This window comes from Artibeus jamaicensis, unplaced genomic scaffold, assembly GCF_021234435.1.
Source record: "Artibeus jamaicensis isolate MK-2021 breed Jamaican fruit bat unplaced genomic scaffold, CSHL_Jam_final scaffold_3307, whole genome shotgun sequence".
Lineage (NCBI taxonomy): Eukaryota > Metazoa > Chordata > Mammalia > Chiroptera > Phyllostomidae > Artibeus > Artibeus jamaicensis.
Genome location: NW_026522040.1, coordinates 2,917,857 through 2,936,014, shown reverse-complemented (window position 1 = coordinate 2,936,014; position 18,158 = coordinate 2,917,857). Strand labels below are relative to the sequence as shown.

At 47.8% G+C, this 18,158-nt stretch overlaps 1 protein-coding gene across 1 annotated transcript in view; it reads left to right on the top strand.

Annotated features, from left to right (window-relative positions):
* The window catches only part of EXOC4 (exocyst complex component 4), a 678,192-nt gene that overhangs the window by 565,488 nt on the left and 94,546 nt on the right, over positions 1–18,158 (top strand). Inside the window, exon 14 of the mRNA XM_037165795.2 lies at positions 8,036–8,214. Coding sequence (XP_037021690.2) covers positions 8,036–8,214 — 179 coding nt within the window. The remainder of the gene's footprint in view (positions 1–8,035; positions 8,215–18,158) is intronic.

Here is an 18,158-nt window from a genome sequence, read left to right as displayed (position 1 = left end):
TCGGAGCAGTTTTTGTGTCTTGGGTAGGGGGATGGGGGGGGGTCCTACGTGAACCCCTAGGAGACACTAAGCTGCTGTAACGCGTGAGAGGCAGTACAGCCTGCGGCCTGCGCCGTAAACTAAGAACAGATGGAGCTTTGTCCCCAGCTTTGCTACAGTGTATGGATGAGCCTGTGTCCCTCCGTGTGCCTCCATTTCTCTATGAAACGCCTGATTGGAGTTTGCTGGCTTTGGGAGACCCAGTCAAGGACCACATTCAGAAAGCCATGCAGGCTTAACACGTGTTCTCAGACTCCGGGTCATGGCACATTAGCCGATTATGAAATGATCTTAGTGGTCTTTGAACCTACCGTAGGAACTAGGTAGGACGTGGCCTAGACAATGGTCCCTTCCTAGTAAATATCTGCTAAAGAATTAGTGACTCAATAATCAAAAGACAAAGGACCCAGTTAAAAAGTTAACAAAGGGTCAGAATTGACATTCCTCTAAAGAGGACCACAAATGGTCAGTAAGCACATGAAACGATGCTCAGTGCCGTTAGCCAGCAAGCGAACGCCCATCGAAACCACCGTGAGATACTAGTTCACGTCCACTAGGATGACTAGACTAACAATACAAAAGAGAGATCACAGGGTTGGAAGGACGTGGACACCTTGAGCCCTCAGTACTTCTGGTGAGCATGTCAAGGGGGACACAGCCACTTCGGAAAACAATCCGGCATTTCTCGGAGGGTTAGAAATAGTTACCACGGGGCCCAGCAGTTCCACCCGAGGTACACATACCCGAGAGAAATGAAAACATACATCCACACAAAAATCCACGTGTGAATGTTCACAGCAGCGTCATTCATAACAGCCAGACCTGGGGAATAGCCCACATTTCCATCTGCTGGCAGCTATATAAATAAAATGCGGTATTTCCATACAAGGGCCTATTATTTGGTAATAAATGAAATGCTGCTGTATGCTTGAACGTGGATGAACCTTGAAACCACCTTAAGTAAAAGAAGTCAGTCATGAAACACAAGGTGCAGTATGAACCCATTTATATGAACAGGAATTAAATTCAAATGTCTAAAATAGGGAGATCTCTAGAGACGGAAATGAAATTAGCGGTGTCCAAGGGCTGGGATCTGGGTGTGGGGTAAGCCCAGAGTGTAATGGGCACAGACTTTCTTTTTGAGTGCATGAAACCATTCTGAATTAATTGTAGTAAGACTGCATAACTGTGTGACTATACTAAGATCCACTGAACTGCACATATTCATAGGGGAATTTTACTCAGTAAAGTTGTGAATTAAAAAAAATGCTCATGCCCGAGCTCCACCCATAACCAATTAAGTCAGAACCTCTGCAGGTGAAGTTTGGCAGCAGGTATTTTGTTTGTCTTCCTGGCGAAGCTTTTAACATACAGCCACGGTGAGGATGCCTGCTGTAGGCCACCTGCCAGGCCCCCTCTCAGTGCCAGAGTGCCTAGGTCAGCATGTCTGGTGTCCTGCGCCTGTCCCAGCGAGCACGGCAACGTAGAAATACTGGGGCAGAGCCGGCGGTCCCCCCGCACATGCCACAATGACAGTCGTGATGAGTTCCTCTGGCCGTCATCTCGGAACCCGGAAAGCCCGATTTCCCAGCAGCCGGGGGAAATCATGAATATTTTTTTAAGTCCCAAGCAGATCCTAGGAGAGAAGTTGCTGGTGTTTCATAGATTCGCCTTGATTCCGAAGAGCACCCTGAGGACGTGGCCCCTAACCTGGTCCGAGCCCTGCCTCTGCACAGAGCTGCAGACCGCCCGGCCTCACTGCACCAGTCAGGAGCATCGTACTTCCTGGGTGGCAGAAAGCAGGAGGCAAAAAGCAAATGGAAAACCCTCAATTGTGACTATTGAAGGAGGCAACTTCCCAACCAGAATCGCTTATTAAGTATGAAAATAGCTTCTCACATGATAGTGCGTGATGAAATGCAGGTGCACGAAAACCATCCAGGGGGAGACTTGGTGAGAATTTCAGCCCTTTCCAGGACAGGGCTGATGTCTCATCAAGGTAACTAGATTATTTTATTTCTTCCTATTTACAGAGGTTTAGCGAAGATCATTCTAGAAAAACAGTTTTTGAAAACCTGATTAAAGAACCCATCAGGACCAGCCACCCCCATTACTCCCGACACAGACGAACTGGACAGGTTTGACAGTGTTGGAGATGGAGTGGCTGTGAATGCCCCAGTGATGAATGGCTGTGTCATTGTCACATCTCACAGGACTGAGCTGGTATCATTACAGATCCAGGTGAGGTGGCCTGGCCTTTGCATAACCTTCATCGGTTTAGGCTCCGACAGACACCGGCCAAGTAGACCTTGCAGGTCACCTTGACACGTCTCGGCTTCACTCCCTGTACAGCTTCCGGAACTAACTAATCCCCGTGCCAAAGCATCGACTCCCATTTCCAGTAGCACTGACTGTGGTCAGACATCGTCGATAGGTCTTGTAGAGGTCAGGGTCTAACAGGGAAAACAGAAGCCCTTCTAGTGGTTCCCTCAGAGCACATTTAACGTGGGGAACTGGGTACTCAGATAACCAGGGTTCTGAGCGTCACACAGGGACAATCCACCATCCCCCTCCACTGGAATGCCAGTGCAGGGAAGCATCTGGAAGAGAGGCACCCGAAGGCAGTGGGGCGTGGCAGGAGCTCGGCAGATCCAGGGGAGCGAGGCATTGCTTGCTGGAGACACCTCCAGGGCAGAGGGCGGGAGGGAGACGTGCCCTGGCTTCTCCTCTCCCTTTGCCCTTCAACGTCCCACCAGGGACGGGCTGCTGGGACCAGCTCCCCCTGCCCCAGTACAGATCAGAGCAGGGGGTGCAGGGGACCAAGTCTGAGGGCAAACAGGCCCAGGACTTTGGGGGTCCACCCTTTTGTCATTCTGTATCCATCCTCACCCTTATACCCATATTTTAAAGCTTTTGCTCAGTACAAGGTACGCTTCTATTCATCGTCCAGAAGTATCCTCCCCAATCTCCCCAACAAGGGGAGTCGGGCTTCTCAGTCGTTGTATTCCTCTCAAGTCCAGGGTCTCCACTGTCCTCCATCTCAAGTCAGACATGCCTCCTCATACCCGGTGACCTCGGAGCTAAGCAGGAAAGTTAGTCACCACCAGCTCCTTGTATAAAACAGTAGGGGAAATGCCAGCTCCCACCCATCAGGAGGGTCTTTGTTAGTCCTCGCTGTGCTAGTTCCCTGCTTTGTTTTGGACCCCAGGGGACTGGCCTTCAGGCCATGCGTCCTGGGCCCAGGGCGGGGTGGGGCCTGGGGGTGCTTATCTCTCAGCAGGGATCAGCCGCAGGAAGCAGGCCTGGGTGATCGGGGGACTGGGGCAGGGAGAGCGAGAGCGGTGCGTACGTTATGTGGCCAAATAAGCCCAGATCCGCAAATCAGTCACTCAGACACTCTTTGCGATGTTTCTCTCCTAAGTGCATTTAGCCTGCTGAAAATGCAGATTTTTTTTTGCCTTCCTGACATTTCAGTGCATAACAGAATATTTAAAGACTAAATGGAAACAATTTGAGGCATCTTTGGCAAAATTCTCTGAAATGAATTCTTGTCAGATAGATCTCTTTAAAGATTATGATTGTGTGGTAAAATTAAGTTAAACCGGTTTTACAGTCTCAATAAAATTCTCTCCAATGAAGCCTTTGTCAGCTCAAGCTCTTTAAAGGTTGTAATTGTACGTTAAGATTAAGCTTAACAGGTTTGACCCCCTTCCCCTGTTTCCTGGGCTCCTGTGTGAGCACGTTGGCCCCCGGAGGGCACGGGTGACCCCTCGCAGGGACTCAGCAGCACCTAAAGTGCACGCGTTTCCCAGCCGATTTCTGCTCTTGGCTGTGGCGGACCATCTTCGGGCAGTTGCCGGGTGCCCATATCTTCACTTCTCAACCTAAGGATCATTCTGTCACCCATTTCACTCAAAAATGCGTAATGTCTTTGTTAAATAACATGCATTCTTAAGAAGTAGAAGGGAAAGAGTAGGTTTCCGATCAAGAAAGAAGCAGCAGCATCGGCCCAGCAGGTGGGAGGCGGTCGGTCCAGCTTGGAGACCCTCTGCTGTAGACCCCAGCCCCACCTCCAGCCAGCCTGGCGCCACAGGCCCACCCAGCCTCCCGCCGATCACCCACCACCTCCCAGTTTGCTTCGAGTGACTCTGATAACGACACCCCCCCCCACTTCCCGTGGTGCAGTTCTTCAGGTGTCCGCTTCTCATTTATGGTGGGGATTCCAGTTTTTCTTTTTAATTACACAGTGAACGTGTTCTTTGGAGAAAGCCCAGAAAGCATGAAGAAGCACAGAGCATGATCCAGTCACATAGGTAGCATTTGGGTATATAGTCAGTCTTTCCTCAGTTCCTATAAATATGTAATTTTTCTTTTTGAATATTATATGCTACACCCAGTTTTATAACAGCTTATTTTACTCAACTGCATATCATGGCTAAAAAATATACTGTATGCAACATTTTCCTATGGTATCAAGTATTTTCTACTGTATAATTTCCAAGGACTGCACACTTTCCCACAGTGTGGATATACCATCATTTATTCAATAAAGTGGAGGGTGGAGGGGAAAACCTGTAGGTGGGCAGCTAAAACCATTCCCTCAAGGTTATTGTAACACAGAAAACCCGGCACCGAGCGCTCCGGCACCGCCCATCCTCGAAGGAATGACTTCTTGTGTGCGGGAAGGTTCTAGCTGTCAGTCATGCACCCCGATGTCACGGTTCCTGTGCTCGCTCAGGTTGTCAGGGGCGATTATGGATTCCTGTCAAATGCGATGTCTGCTATGTATTCAGCACGGGCTGCTTGTGTTTTTCTCAGTCTATTGCTCTCCCCCCAGAGGAGGTTAAGCAAATCTCAGTGAGCCGGAGGGAAATGGGATAGGCATCTGGAAGCCACCGCAGACGTGCCTGGGGCCCTCGGACCCCCCGCCCCCCACAAGCAGATTAGACTTCTACATAAATACATTTGTCTTGATTGTCACATTCCACCCAGGGTGACACCTACATGCATAAAAATGGCTCCGAGCCTGGTTTTCAAAGCTGTCTGCCTCCCCCATTGCTTTTTAAACCACCTAGCTCAGAGGCATTTCCTGTGTTATAGCTCTCAAAGATGATTAAGGGGCTGGGGGAGTTGATACATAAGGACAGATTAGGAAAACCGAGTATTTACCACTTGACTGAGTGACAGCCAAGGGGAGGATATTAGAACCTTGGGGTTCAAGTCCAGGCAGGGACATTGTGTTGCTTTTCCCTGTAACTCAATTTTAGGGATATCTAATCCAGAGAAAGTTTTCCAAGGATGACATCACTTATGCTAATTAGATCATTGTGGCGGTCAGAAATTACATTTAGCGGCCAGTAGCAGAGACTTGGAATAGCTGTGGCTTAAACAGATAAGGGTTCACTCTCTCTCCTCTGAAACGAAACCAGAAATGCACCCTCTGGGGCTGCACTGCAGCTCCGTGACGTCACCTGTGCGCCTCCACCTGGCTGTCTTTGGCTCCGTTATTCTCAGCATCTTTTTCATGCCCAAGGTCATCTGATGCACTCCAGTAAGTGGGGAGGCAAACGAGGTGCTTGCCAACTAAGACTGCTGGAAAGGGTGTTCTTGGAAGCCCCCCTACTGACTCTGGTTGTTACTCATTGACCACCACGCCTGCAGGAGGGCTGGGAAATTGTGTGGGGTGCTTTGTCTTGTTGTATTTTGTTTGTAGATTGGGAACGTGTTGACCCCAACAGTATCAAGGTCCTTTCCCTAAAAAGGCACGGGGTCATGGATACTGGATTGGCAGCTAGCGGCTTCAGCCACATTTCGCCTCGTGAAGATTTTGAGAAGTCTGGGCTCTGAAACACAGTGACATTTGCTATAATGTTAAAAGTTCCCATTGGTAACACCAGCCCTTGAGATCTAACAGACTGACTTCTGATCACTCCTGTCTGTTTTCATTTCTTCTCCCACAGTATACCTCGGGTTGAAACAAAATGAACCAACCATCTCAATAGACCAAAGAATAATGATAGCTGCACCTTGTTAGCTTTCAGCGAGTTCCATGCACTGTGTTATGCGCTGAAGAATAGCATCTGAATGATTCGCCTCAAAATTGTGGCTAAGGATAGATGAAAGGGAGGCTAATAATTGAAGCCGAGCAGCGGCTGCATGGGGATTTATTATACTCTTTTCTCTCCTTTTGTAATTACTGAAGTTCTCCCAGTACAGATTTTAAAAGTCGCTTCATCTTCTTCTTAAACACTTCCCGTGAGGCCAGCACCAACACCCCCAGCTAAGGACACACAGCGAAGGGCAGCAGCATCAGACAGCAGGTTAAGTGGCGGATTCAGGACTCAGACCCAGGTTTGCCTGACCTTGAAGTCTGTGCCCGAACCCTTACGGAACTCCGAGGACGTACGCTTCCCAGACACGCAGCCCGGAGCTGGTTTGAAATGCAGGTGTTCGGGTCCCGCTCGGGGATCTTTGACAAGCCCCGGAGACAGGCTTCTGCTGCACTCAAGTTTCTGTGCTCCATCCACAGCGCTGTGTCGTCTCCGTGGCCGTGACGTTCCCGACTCAGTCACTCAGGCCTTTCCCTGGAAAGCGTGACCTTCTGTTGAAATAAGCCTAATCACACGAGTCACTCCTTGGCAGCATAAACATTTAAATAAGCATGTGAGTCACAGCAGCCCTTCCTTTCAACCCTGGGCGTCTGCTGTGGTGCTGGGTCCGAAATGCCTGTCTCAACTAAGCATCACTCTGGGTGTATATATCAGCTATTATTAATCACTGACTGCTTGCAAGTTAATGCAGTTTGTTGTACTTCAGCAAAGCCCTTACGGTGTTTGGAGTTTCAAGAGCCTTGGAGGGGCTTCCCAGGAAACCCCCAGGTGCCTGTTGCAATGTGCACCAGCGACAGCTCCGCTCACGCGCCTGCGCCCGGCTTTCCCAAGGACACGTGGCTTTTTCCCGACATCCTTAGTCACCTTTCATCCTTTCGGCCCTCTCTCCTTTTGAAAGAAAGAGAACTGGTGGAATCGGACAACCTGCCACTCCTGTGTCTTGTGGGTGAGGCAGTTAACCTTCTGAGCCTTCATTTTTGCCCCTGCACCGTGGCTGGGCTGGACGGTCTCAGGGTCCCTGCCCACCCACCCTTCCGCCACCCCACACAGCCTGACTCCTCAGGTCTCCACACACGTGGTGAAGACTCGGGGCTCTGCGTGAAGTCCTCCTGATTTTACCGGGTTTCCTTTCCGAATAATGAGTGCCTGAACTCATTCATAGTTTGCTTGCCCCCAGGCCCTTTTTTAGAATAAATAAATCAGTGAATGAATGAATGAGGCAGGCCTGACACCATCTCAACTGCAATCCACCTTCCCGAAGAGGCTGGGTTCCGTTTGCTTTTCGACATTTGAAAACATTTTCTAGCTGCCAGATAAACTTGGTGGTTTTATTTACCTGAACAACTTTCAAACGATGTATATATTTAACACCCTAAGCCGTTTATCAGTTTCAATAGCAGGAGAAGAGGTAAGGGAAGACCGGCTGGGACCATCACTGTGTGACTCAGTCACATACCCGTTGCTGTAGAAGGTACAAGCCTCCGGGTTCCTTCCTTCCTTCTTCCAAGAATGTTCTTTCTCTTACCAGAGTAATTTTAAGCAGGTATATAATAGTTTTGTCATAAATTAAACGTAGGAAAAAGAGCATGCTATATACAGTCATTATAAAGATCATTGTGCTACCCATATTTTTTAATTTATTGATTTTGAGAGAGAGGAAGAAAGGGAGAGAGAGAAACATCACTTTGCTGTTCCACTTATGTATTCATTTATTGGTCGTCTGCTGTATGTGCCCTGACTGGGGATTGAACCCACAGCCTTGGTGTATCGGCACCATGCTCCAACCATCTGATCTACTAAGACAGAGCCTAGATGTGTCTTAAGAAGCATTGCCTACCCCTGTCTTTTCCGAGCTGCGTGTAAAGTGTTTCTGGTTTGCTTTTCAGGGCGGCCTTTGGCAAGGAGTCGGAAGTTCTTATTGGGAACCTGGGCGATAAGTTAATCCCTCCACAAGACATCCTGGGAGACGTCAGTGACCTCAAAGCCCTGGCCAACATGCACGAAAGCCTGGAGTGGTTAGCGGGTCGAACGAAGTCAGCTTTCTCCAGTCTTTCTGCCTCCCAGAGTAAGTGACCGGAGTGGGGACTGCTGTGGGGACAGCTGAGGAGCTAGACCGAGCACTTCATTTGCAGAGTGTGTCGCCATCCGGGGACATGTCCACATGGTCAGGAGACCTGCACCAGAGGCTGCTTGTGCGGAGCCTCTGGCACCTGTGACTCCAAAAAGGGAAGTCACCCAGGCTTCCCAGCATGGGGTGTAGGAAGCCAGAAGTGGTCCGTGTAAACATAGCTTGATACTAAACCTTGGAAACAAAGTCAGGCAAGGTTGAACCCTGTGTCTCGAGAACAAAGAGCAATACCTTTTGTCCTCACAGCTTGTCAAGGGTAGGAACCGTGTCTCAGAGCTCAGAGCTGAGCCCCTGGCCGGTGTTTTCATTGGAACTGATACAAAGTTAATGAAAAAGTGTCTATAAGTGATCAAGGTGCTAGAAAATAGAGAATATGAAAAAAAAACAATTAGTCTAGTAAGGAGATGGCAGAGAGATAACGTAATTATGTATTTCAAGGAAATTAAGGAACAGGACATGAAATAAAAATGTAAAGCTTCTTTTCGTATCAAGAACCAGAGAAAAGTCATTTGCAGACTTTAGGGCACATCAGCTTTATTCAATAACTATAAAATAAATACTGTTTGAAGGCATTAGCTCACAAGTATGTGTTAGGCAGTTATAATAGAAGCAAAGAAAAAATGACAGGAAGAAGGAATAAAGGAGATGGAAGATGGGAATGCATAAATGCAGAGACAGAAAGAGGGTGGGAAAAGGCAAAATAACAGCAAGAGCGTGAAAGAAACAGAATCAGCTCTGAACTTAATATTAGAGTTAATCCTTGGGAGATTTATTGCAAGTAAAATGCTTACATTATTTGGAAGGTGAACTTCAGAGTAACTTATTCTCATTGTCTTTTGCAAAGTTGCTATTTCTTGGTTAACAGTGGTTTCCAGCATAGAGATGGGAGAGGTGTAGGTGAAATTCACAGGGGTAAGTTGTGAAATTCACAGGGGTAAGTTTCGAAATCCAGGCCCCTAGGCAGAGTCGAGGACCTTTGAATGCTCACTACACTGGATCTTGTGCTGACTGTGTATCTGTCCTCAAGGTCAGCATAAGGAGGGAGCTTTTGAGTGAGAGTATACACTCTGTTTTAGAAATCTTCTTAAAAGATTACCACTTCTTTATACTTTTATTTTTTTACCTTTTATTATTTAAAATACTACTTTTTATCTGTTGATAAAATTGTAAATGTTTGTTCCCAGAATCCGTAAAAATAGAAGATATTCCACCTATTAAGGATAGTTTGGGCACAGTGTCTGGTCTGGACAGACTGCGTAGGCAGGATTTTTGAGAGATCCTCAACTTTATAATCCCACGGTATCCGGCAGTCTGTCACAAGCACTCCTCTAAGTTATCCGTTTTATCTCCCAGTGTCACCCACTTACCAAAAAAAAGTCAGAAATAGCTCATTTCCCTTTTGCTACTTGCAAAACAACAGCTCTGAAAAGGGACCAGATGCAACTCCTCCAGATTCCTTTGATTCTTGCACATGCAGGGTTGCTTGGGCAAGTGTCCTTTCGTCCGGTGGCCCTTCAGTGCCTGATATTTAATAATGTGACATCTTCTGTCCAGCGGCACAGCATTCCCGATTTCTATCCTGTCCGTTCCAAAAAGGCTCCCCAGGGCAAGAGAGCACACAGCTTCCGTGACAAGCCATTGCATGGCTCACGCAAGCTAACCTGGCATCAGCTGTTTGCAGAAAGAGAGAGAAGCTCTCTGAATTATGCTCAACTTTGTAACTGCACAATTGAGCTGTTGTTTGCGTCACCAAGAAGTGCTCAGCACAGTTGCTGCCCAGTTCATGTCTTTAATCATCTCTGTTATTCTGACAAAGATCTCTTCTACCACGCCCGCCAGTATCTTGTCTCGGGTGCTCATTTTATAATATCAATTGTGCCCTCTCGGTCCCCTCAGGGTGATTATTCCACCCAGTAAGCGATTTGACGAACTGTCTGCAGTTGGAGGATCAGTGCGAAACCCCAGTGAACTGTTAGCACTGTTTCTGTTGTCTTTCTTAGAACAAAGCATCAGGCGAACATGGCTGATTCTGCTAACAAACAGGCCTAACACGCCCACACTACTCTGTTCTTTGAAATCTTGGGAGAGGTGTCCGTTGATGTTGATAATCTGAGCAAAGCAGGGACTTCTCTCCGAATGGGTTACTTTGATTGCTCCGTGTCAGTGTGACTCTAGAAAGGGAATTAGGGACAGCTCTTTGCTATTCTTTTGAAAAGTGAACCTCATTACCTCAACAACAGTTTGGCCAAGTCTGGAGGCTGGGTAGCTGCAAGAAAATGCCAGTTCTTTGTCTGGCACTAATGGATACTCAGGGTGGGAGGAAATCAAGAAAAGAAGATTACAGGTTCATTGCCTATTCCGAATCCTGCTAACTACTCCGTATGGTAACGCCATGCTTTGTTATGTTTATGAAGCTCTTCCTGTAACGGAGGGAGGAGGTTGGCGGAAGTTATTTTCATGGTGGAATATCTCTTCCCATAAGATAGCAGGATTCCCATCCACTTGTCATGCTGAAGAGTATTGCATTTTAGTGACTGAGCATGGTTGTCCATCAGTCCGCAAGATCAAAGTTGACCATTTTTTCAAAGACAATTTTCCATCTCTTTCAGTATTTGCTTAAATGGCCCCATTGTCTTTGCACTGAGGAGGGTCTCCTCACCTCCTGGAGCCCCCGACTGCACCAAAGGCACTGCTCTCACTATCGCCCCCCACTGTCTGGGGTTCCTGCTCTAGTTCCTCTCCCAGTTGCCCTTAAACCTGACCTACTTACGAGCCTTCCCATGCAAAGTCACAGCCCTATTGAAGGAAAGCGAGGGCATCGATTCATTAAACTGGTAAACCAGAAGGCTTCCGGTGTGGCTGAACCCCAAGGGTCCCCAAGATAGCGTCATGTCCCAGACGTGTTCACACACCTGCTCGCTCGCTCTCCCTTTCTCTAGCTCTTGGCTTTTTCTCTGTGTTGCTTTCCATGCGGCAACATCCTTGACCACCAGAAGCCCCGAGGGTATTCGGTCCCAAACAAAAAGAACATTTTTGCCGAGAGAAACGGCCCCAAACAGGACTCGGACTTACCAGCCCAACCTTCTCTCTCTCTCTCTCTCTCTCTCTCTCTCTCTCTGGGTCCCTCTGATTCATAGGCCTTGTTTTCTGGCTCTTTCTGACCACTCAGTCTCGGGCGCCACCTTCTAGAATTTCTTTATGCTCAGGTGCTGTTTTAACAAGCACACTTTCAGTGCGAGGAAGCGGAGCAGGATCATAGCAAGGGCTGGACATCCAGGATCTAGGTTTAATGCATTCTCTCCCCTCACTGATCACAGCCTCAGCCTTGGAGTGAAGGCACAGTGTGGAATTTGTCTACCGCAGTACCTGCTACGTGGAAGAATCCTAAAGAAAGACTCTGAGATGAACTGTTATGGTAAAGAACGTTCTCGGCAGAATGTGACCCACATAAAAATTGTCAGAGTTTGAACACTAATAATTTTCTTTCGTATTTTAGCCTTTTGTTTTCAGAATGTGTTGCTTTTCAAAATAGGCTGCCGAGAACAGGAAGGGGGCTTCGGGGCTGCTTCCTCAGGGACCTCCTCTCTGTCTTGGATTCTGTAAAAAATCTCCAGGATTAGAGATTCTAAACCTTCCTTCATTATGTATTCTGCTGTTTAAGCAACCTTCCCATCTAGGGGGTTGTCTGTTTTTTGTTAAAGTCCCGTGGCTTCGGTCTAAACCTCTTCTCTCTGTCCCACTCTAAAGAAGTTAAATGTTGAATAACTTCTCTATAAAATCTTTAGTGTACGTGAAAACATTTCCCTGGCCCCCACCTGCCCATCTCTGGGTGTTAAAGACTTTTGGTCTGAAGATGCAGTCAACCGATAGAAAATGAATTCTCCCTTTCTTTGCTTGTTTCAAACTTGGCTGCTAAAATGACCCTTTCCAATCATTGCCCTGTCTTCACCGTCCTCGAATAACCTAACTACTGATGTAATTCCACACCTCAGTTCACTGACGAGTGCTAATATGGCCCCTGGGACTGATTTCTTTCATAACATCTTCATTTGAGAACAGTCTTAGATTTAGTGTGAAGCCGCAAAGATAGTACAGAATTCCTGTGTATCTCCTACTCATTTTTCCCTGTTGCTAACACCTTACATTCATCACTGCTAATGAACCAATATTGATACATTGCTATTAACCGAAGACTGTACTTTATTGGCATTCCCTTAGTTTTGGCCTCATGTCCTTTGTCTGTGACAGTGACCAGACTTCCCTTGCTTTGCTGATCTTGACAGTTGAACCCTAGTGAGATATTCTGCAGAGTGTCCTTCAATATTGGATTGTCTGGTCTCTCTTCACGACCAGACGGGGTGTGTGGGTTTGGGGAAGGAAAACCACAGAAATGAAGTGCCGTTCTCATCACCCCGTGTCAAGGACGGCCCCTATCGCTGTGACTTAGCGCCGATGACGTGCGGGGGATTGATTTTTCTGCCTCCCATTCTTGCAACCCTCCCTAGACGATTCCTTCTGAATTCGGGATCGACTTCCCACTTTCCCACCACAAATTGCTTTTGTCTATCTTTCTAATGACTATTTTTTTAACGTTACCAATGTTATCTATTATAAGCACAATGTTTGGACAAGTTGAATAGCTGCTAAAAAAAATTGTCGTCCACCTTAAACAGTTATGTGGCTGATAGGGATTAAAATCGCGTGGGCCCGAAGGGCTGTGTGTGTGGACGAGGGGGGGGTGGGTGCATTTCCTTCCCTGAGCCGTGGCTCAAACCTGCAGCCATTTCTTAACCTGCCACATGCGCTGCACAGTCCCTGGTATGTACACACAACCACAGAATGTCAGACAAAGCCATGCTGAGAAAAAAGGAGTTTTCTGAAGTCTGTTCACTGAAAGCCGGCTTATTTTAACCATTTGCATTAGGTCCTCATGTGCAGTGTTGACTCAGGTCCCCACGGGTGAAACTGGCTTCCTGAGCAGCCAGTTTCAGAGAAGCATTTTGCAGTTTTGCTGCACATCAGTTGTGTTCAATTGGGGAGCTTTAAAAATACTGATGCTGGAAAGAAAAATTAAAAAAAAAAAAAAAGACCGACTCTGGGCCCCACTCCCAGAGACGTCCATTTAATTGTCCCAAAGCAGTCAGATCAGAGGCCGAGAACCACTCTTCTGAAGCATCGGCCTGTATTAGATCCAGCGGCCGAGTCTGTGGTCAGGCTCTCAGGGAGGTGCTCAGGCCACTGTGCTTGTTAACACTCCTCAGGCAGCTTCAACAAATTGCCAAGGTTGGTGCAGAGGCCCCCCCACCGACTCCGTCTTTCACTTCTGTCGCCCTTTATATTTGGGAAATCTCTGGTCGTTGTTTTGCCAGTGCTTCTGTTCTCAAAAGCTTGGGCTTCCCCCGACTTCCCATTTTCTGGACAGTGACACCAGGCACAGAGATGCCTTTGATTCTGCGTTAGATTCAAGGCATCAGTGCGCTTCTGCTGAGCAGTCGTGAGTTAGCCGGGCTGGCTCCCAAACCGGATGAAAAACAGAAACATTCCTCTTGCCCTTTCCGAGCCAAAGAAGCAACAAGAGCACACAGAATCAGTGTCTCTCTCAGCACCGGAGGCTGATCGCCAAACCCATGGACTGAAAGTGGAAGAAGAAAGGTGGAAAAGGTCCGGGTGTGTCTGTGCGTCCCCCTGGTTCGCGTTTGTGGGCCACACTTGGACACCTTTGTGCCTCGCCCGCTACGGTGAAGCGTTTTCTAGGGGAGGGAGCACCCCACACTGGAACTCGCTACCTTAGGCTCTTTCTGCCTCAGTGGCAAATGAGCCGTGACACGCCCCCTGCACACAGCTGCTTGTTTTCTGCCTCCGCGCCAATGCGAGCAAACACGTCCCTAGCCAGGATCTCACGAGATGTCGTCCTGTTTCAGCTCTGCTTTTGTCAATCTATTAGGCTCGAATTTTTCCTGTCATAATTGCATCTGATTATTTTTAATTAAAACTCCATGCGTGGTAATTCCTCTCCTGCTCCAGCATTTACAAGTTTCAAATATTTGTAGACTGTTATCAGGCAGCTTCTCCTCGGGCGTTTGCCTTGCCTGACTCTGCACGTTCCGCTGCTCTGCTCATCTCTCCGAGGTCAGGCTTCCTATGCCATCGTCATTCCTTGGCCTGAAGAGTGGCCACTTTTTTCAGGCCGACTCTTATTCTGTGGCTTCGCTCTTGTCAGTCTGCTTCCTCAGTTGGTGATAGCTTCCACATTCATTGTCATCAGTCAACTTCAAGGTCACGTTGGGCACCAGGATCACTGACTCACCACTGGTGGTATATCTGGTTCATACTCTGAATTCATTTGGGTCTTATCTAGTGGACACCACTTCTGCTTTTGTGTGAACTTTTATCACTTTTTAAAATAATGCCCCAATATATTTTTATGCTGTTTTCAATTTCACAGCTGCTCATGTTCTGTAGGAATAAACATGCCACATGATCACTTTATGATGATTTCAGTTTTGTTCGTTGTCACTCTTAATTGTACTGTGTTGTAATTTACAAATGGGCTGAAATTTGTCGGAATGAAGGGAGAACTCTGTGGCAGGCATCTGTGCCCGGGGTGTTCACCGGCCCGCTCGTGGGAGTCCTCTGAAAGCCACGCTGTCACCAGCAGTGGGCTGCTGGTAATTCTGGTGGGACAAGCACCTGGGACCCTCCGGCTCTGTCTCCACGTGGACACGCTGAGCGCTCCTGCTGTTGGTGATCAGCCAAGGGGTCAGGCCAGGCCAGGCTGACCAGTGCGGTCCCCGTGTTCCTTTGCTTTTAGCACAGTTTGAATACCAGTACACAAGGGTTAGTCCCCTTTTAAAATATCTCTGCTCTTGTTCCCCCTTTCCTCTCATTGAGTATCTTTCCATGGCTTCTAAACTGTGGTCTTTTCTTGCTTCTTTTAATTCATAGAACACTTCCCATACCTCTCTCTCAAGTCTGGAAGGCATGTAGATGTATTTGACTTTGAAGTCGGGCATGTATGGGGCAAATTAGCCAAGTTACTGTGTTTCCACAGGAAAATTATTTAGCCTTTCTTAGCTGGATAGGTTTTCTTACCTATTAAATACAAATGATTGACACTTATTGGGTTACTGTAACCATTGAACGAAGTGATGAACTTGGAGTTCTTAGGAGGGTGTGACATGCAGTGGGTACTCAGTGTGGGGTTCCCAGAGTCACTGCTTAGACTCTTATCACTGGAGTGCTCACTCGCTCCCCAGTCCTGGGTCTTCACCCCCCTCCTGCCTCTTTAGGCTTCTCCTTTGTCCCAAATCTGTAGCTGCTTTTAAAACTCTGTGAACATCTGTGCTCCTGAACATTTCTAATAAATCACAGCTGTCATTCTGCCAGAGTTCCAAAATGCATCCAAGGTCATGGCCATGTGTCTGAGACTGGATCTGCATCTGAGGTCACTCTGTCTGCAAGTTGCCCATCTGAGAAGCCAAAGTTGAATCTCAAAAGGATCCCTTTGTGCTCCAAAACGCGTACCAGAACCAAACATAATTCCCTTCCTGTCAGTCAGCTGGCCATCCCTAGCGTTCATTGTCCTGTGCTGAGCGCTGAGTAGAAAGCAGCACCCCACAGCCCTCGGCCAGGAGGCAGTCATCAGTGTGACGCCACAGAAGGCCAGTGCCCTGGGCGCCCAGTGAGATTATGGAGTTCAGAGCGCCTGCCCGTAAAGAACTGTGTGGGCATTTCTTTGAAAATGCCAACTTTTGTACCACAAAGGAAATATCTTATTAAAATGTGATAGTGTCATGGATGCTTAAGTGTGGTAGCTGGAAGCCTCCGGGTGAATAGCTGTATCTTAAAACCGGAAATCGGTAACAGGAAAAAGGAACAGGAGTGAAAATCTCTGGGGAAAGGGAGGGGCAGACGTGGGAGCACAAGAGACACCCCTAACGCATCAGGCGGAAATGGCAGCGCCCCCCTGAGGAGACAGGACATGCAGAGTCACCGAGGCCTCACCCGAGCAGGGTGAGGGCGGCGAGGACAGGTGGCCTCCTGGGTGGGCAGCAGGACAGGAATCAGAAACCTGAGGGGACTGGTTTGGCTGCCAAACAGAAGAGCCTCTTCCAAGGAGAAGCAGTGAAAGGGCTACACCTGAAGGCGCTGATCGTGCGATTGATCCGGGTTCTCCTATAGTGACGCCCCCTGCTCGTTGGACACCTTAAAACTTCAGATAAGCCCACTAACCAGGGTGAACCCTGACTTCATGAACTTCTTGCTAGGAAAAGAGTGTGTCTTTAATCTCTTCACCCCGGAAACTAAGTGTAGGCATGGCGCAAAACTCAAAGGGTGGCAGAGATGAATCTGCGAGGAAACCAGAAAGCGGCCAGAGGGCTGGCCTGGGTTCAGTGGAAGAAATCTCCAGCACTTTGTGGGATTGGATTTAGAAAAATGTTCTGAATGTGGACTGGATCTGCTCTTTCCGATGGCTTTGTTATTAATCATCAGTGCATAAAGATGCTTTCCTGGTGGCCAGGCCCGGGAAAGTGGACCGTGGAGGCAGGGGTGGGGGGTGGGAAGGGGGGAGGGTGGTGTGTGCAAACGTGTATGTGAATGAGAGTCGGGGTGGGGGCGCGCCATGGTGGTGGGAGTGGCACTCAGCACTTAGACTGCGTTTCACACTTCCAAGGACCTTCCTCATCGTTCATTCTTAATCCCTCATTCTTGCCTCAAGCGGCAGTGACAGGCCAGCCATTATTCTGTTTTACAAAACATGATCATAGAATAGCGAAGTCGGGCTCGGTACCCAAGGTCAAACGACTCAGTGACAAAATCCAGCCGATCGTTCCCAGAATGCAGACGGCAGTGTCTGGAGAGAGGACGCGATCGCCCATGACTGGTGGGCCTCCCCAGGGGCCAGGCCGTTCCTCAGCTGGCTTCCCCAGTCACAGCAGCAAGACGGATGTGAGGCTGTGTCCTTCGTTTGGCTGGCACTGAATGCGCTTTAAAAGGGAAACAGGACAGTGATCTGGACATTTCACCCACTTCAGGAAACTGAAGTATGAAAGCTATGTCCCTCCTGTCCCCAAGGATCTATTTCGGAACCAAATCTTTTCTAGTCGTATATTTAAGGAGAGGTTTTGTTTTACTTTACTCACCTAATTTCAGTACTGCAATTATACCCAGTATTACACGTTATGCAACAAAACTACAGAGGGCCTTCTTCACATGAGGTGCAGGTCTGTATTAGGTAAGTCTTCAGGACACAGTGATGCTCATTAGCAGCAGTTCACTCTGTGCGCTGCCATCTTTGCGCTCTGGTTGTTGAATCCTGGGGAGTGGACTGGAGTTCTTAACTAATAACTTAATCCACCTTTTAGGAAGGGAAGAATAATGAGGGCTCTCCTCTAAGACTCGTGAAAACCTAAGTGTCTTTCAAGAAACTGAGAATATCTGATCAGATTCTTCATGGAAGCAAAAAACTCCTGTAAATGTCAGAAAGATGGCACATGCTGGAAACTCCCTTTGTCAAATTCATCTGCAGAAGGTACTATTTGTAGGTGACTTTTCAGCACGTCTGTCAAAAGCTTCCCGCTACAGATAAAAATTCAATAACCTTTCACTGCGGATGTGCCACAATTATCACTCATTTAAAACCAGCCCCTCTAATAGAGTATTTTATCACACCGGACAGTCTCCGCGTTGTTCATTATTTAGTGTTTGCTAAGCCCACAGCCCTGCCACGGCACCGCCCTTATCTCCGCTTCTTCAGAATTGGATTTTATGTTTCCAGCCCAGTCAGATATGACAAGTCATTTTCTCCCCTCTTGTCTTTTAAGAAACACAAACTTGATTTCTTTTTTTTTTCCTCCCCGCAACAATCACCACTTCAAGAT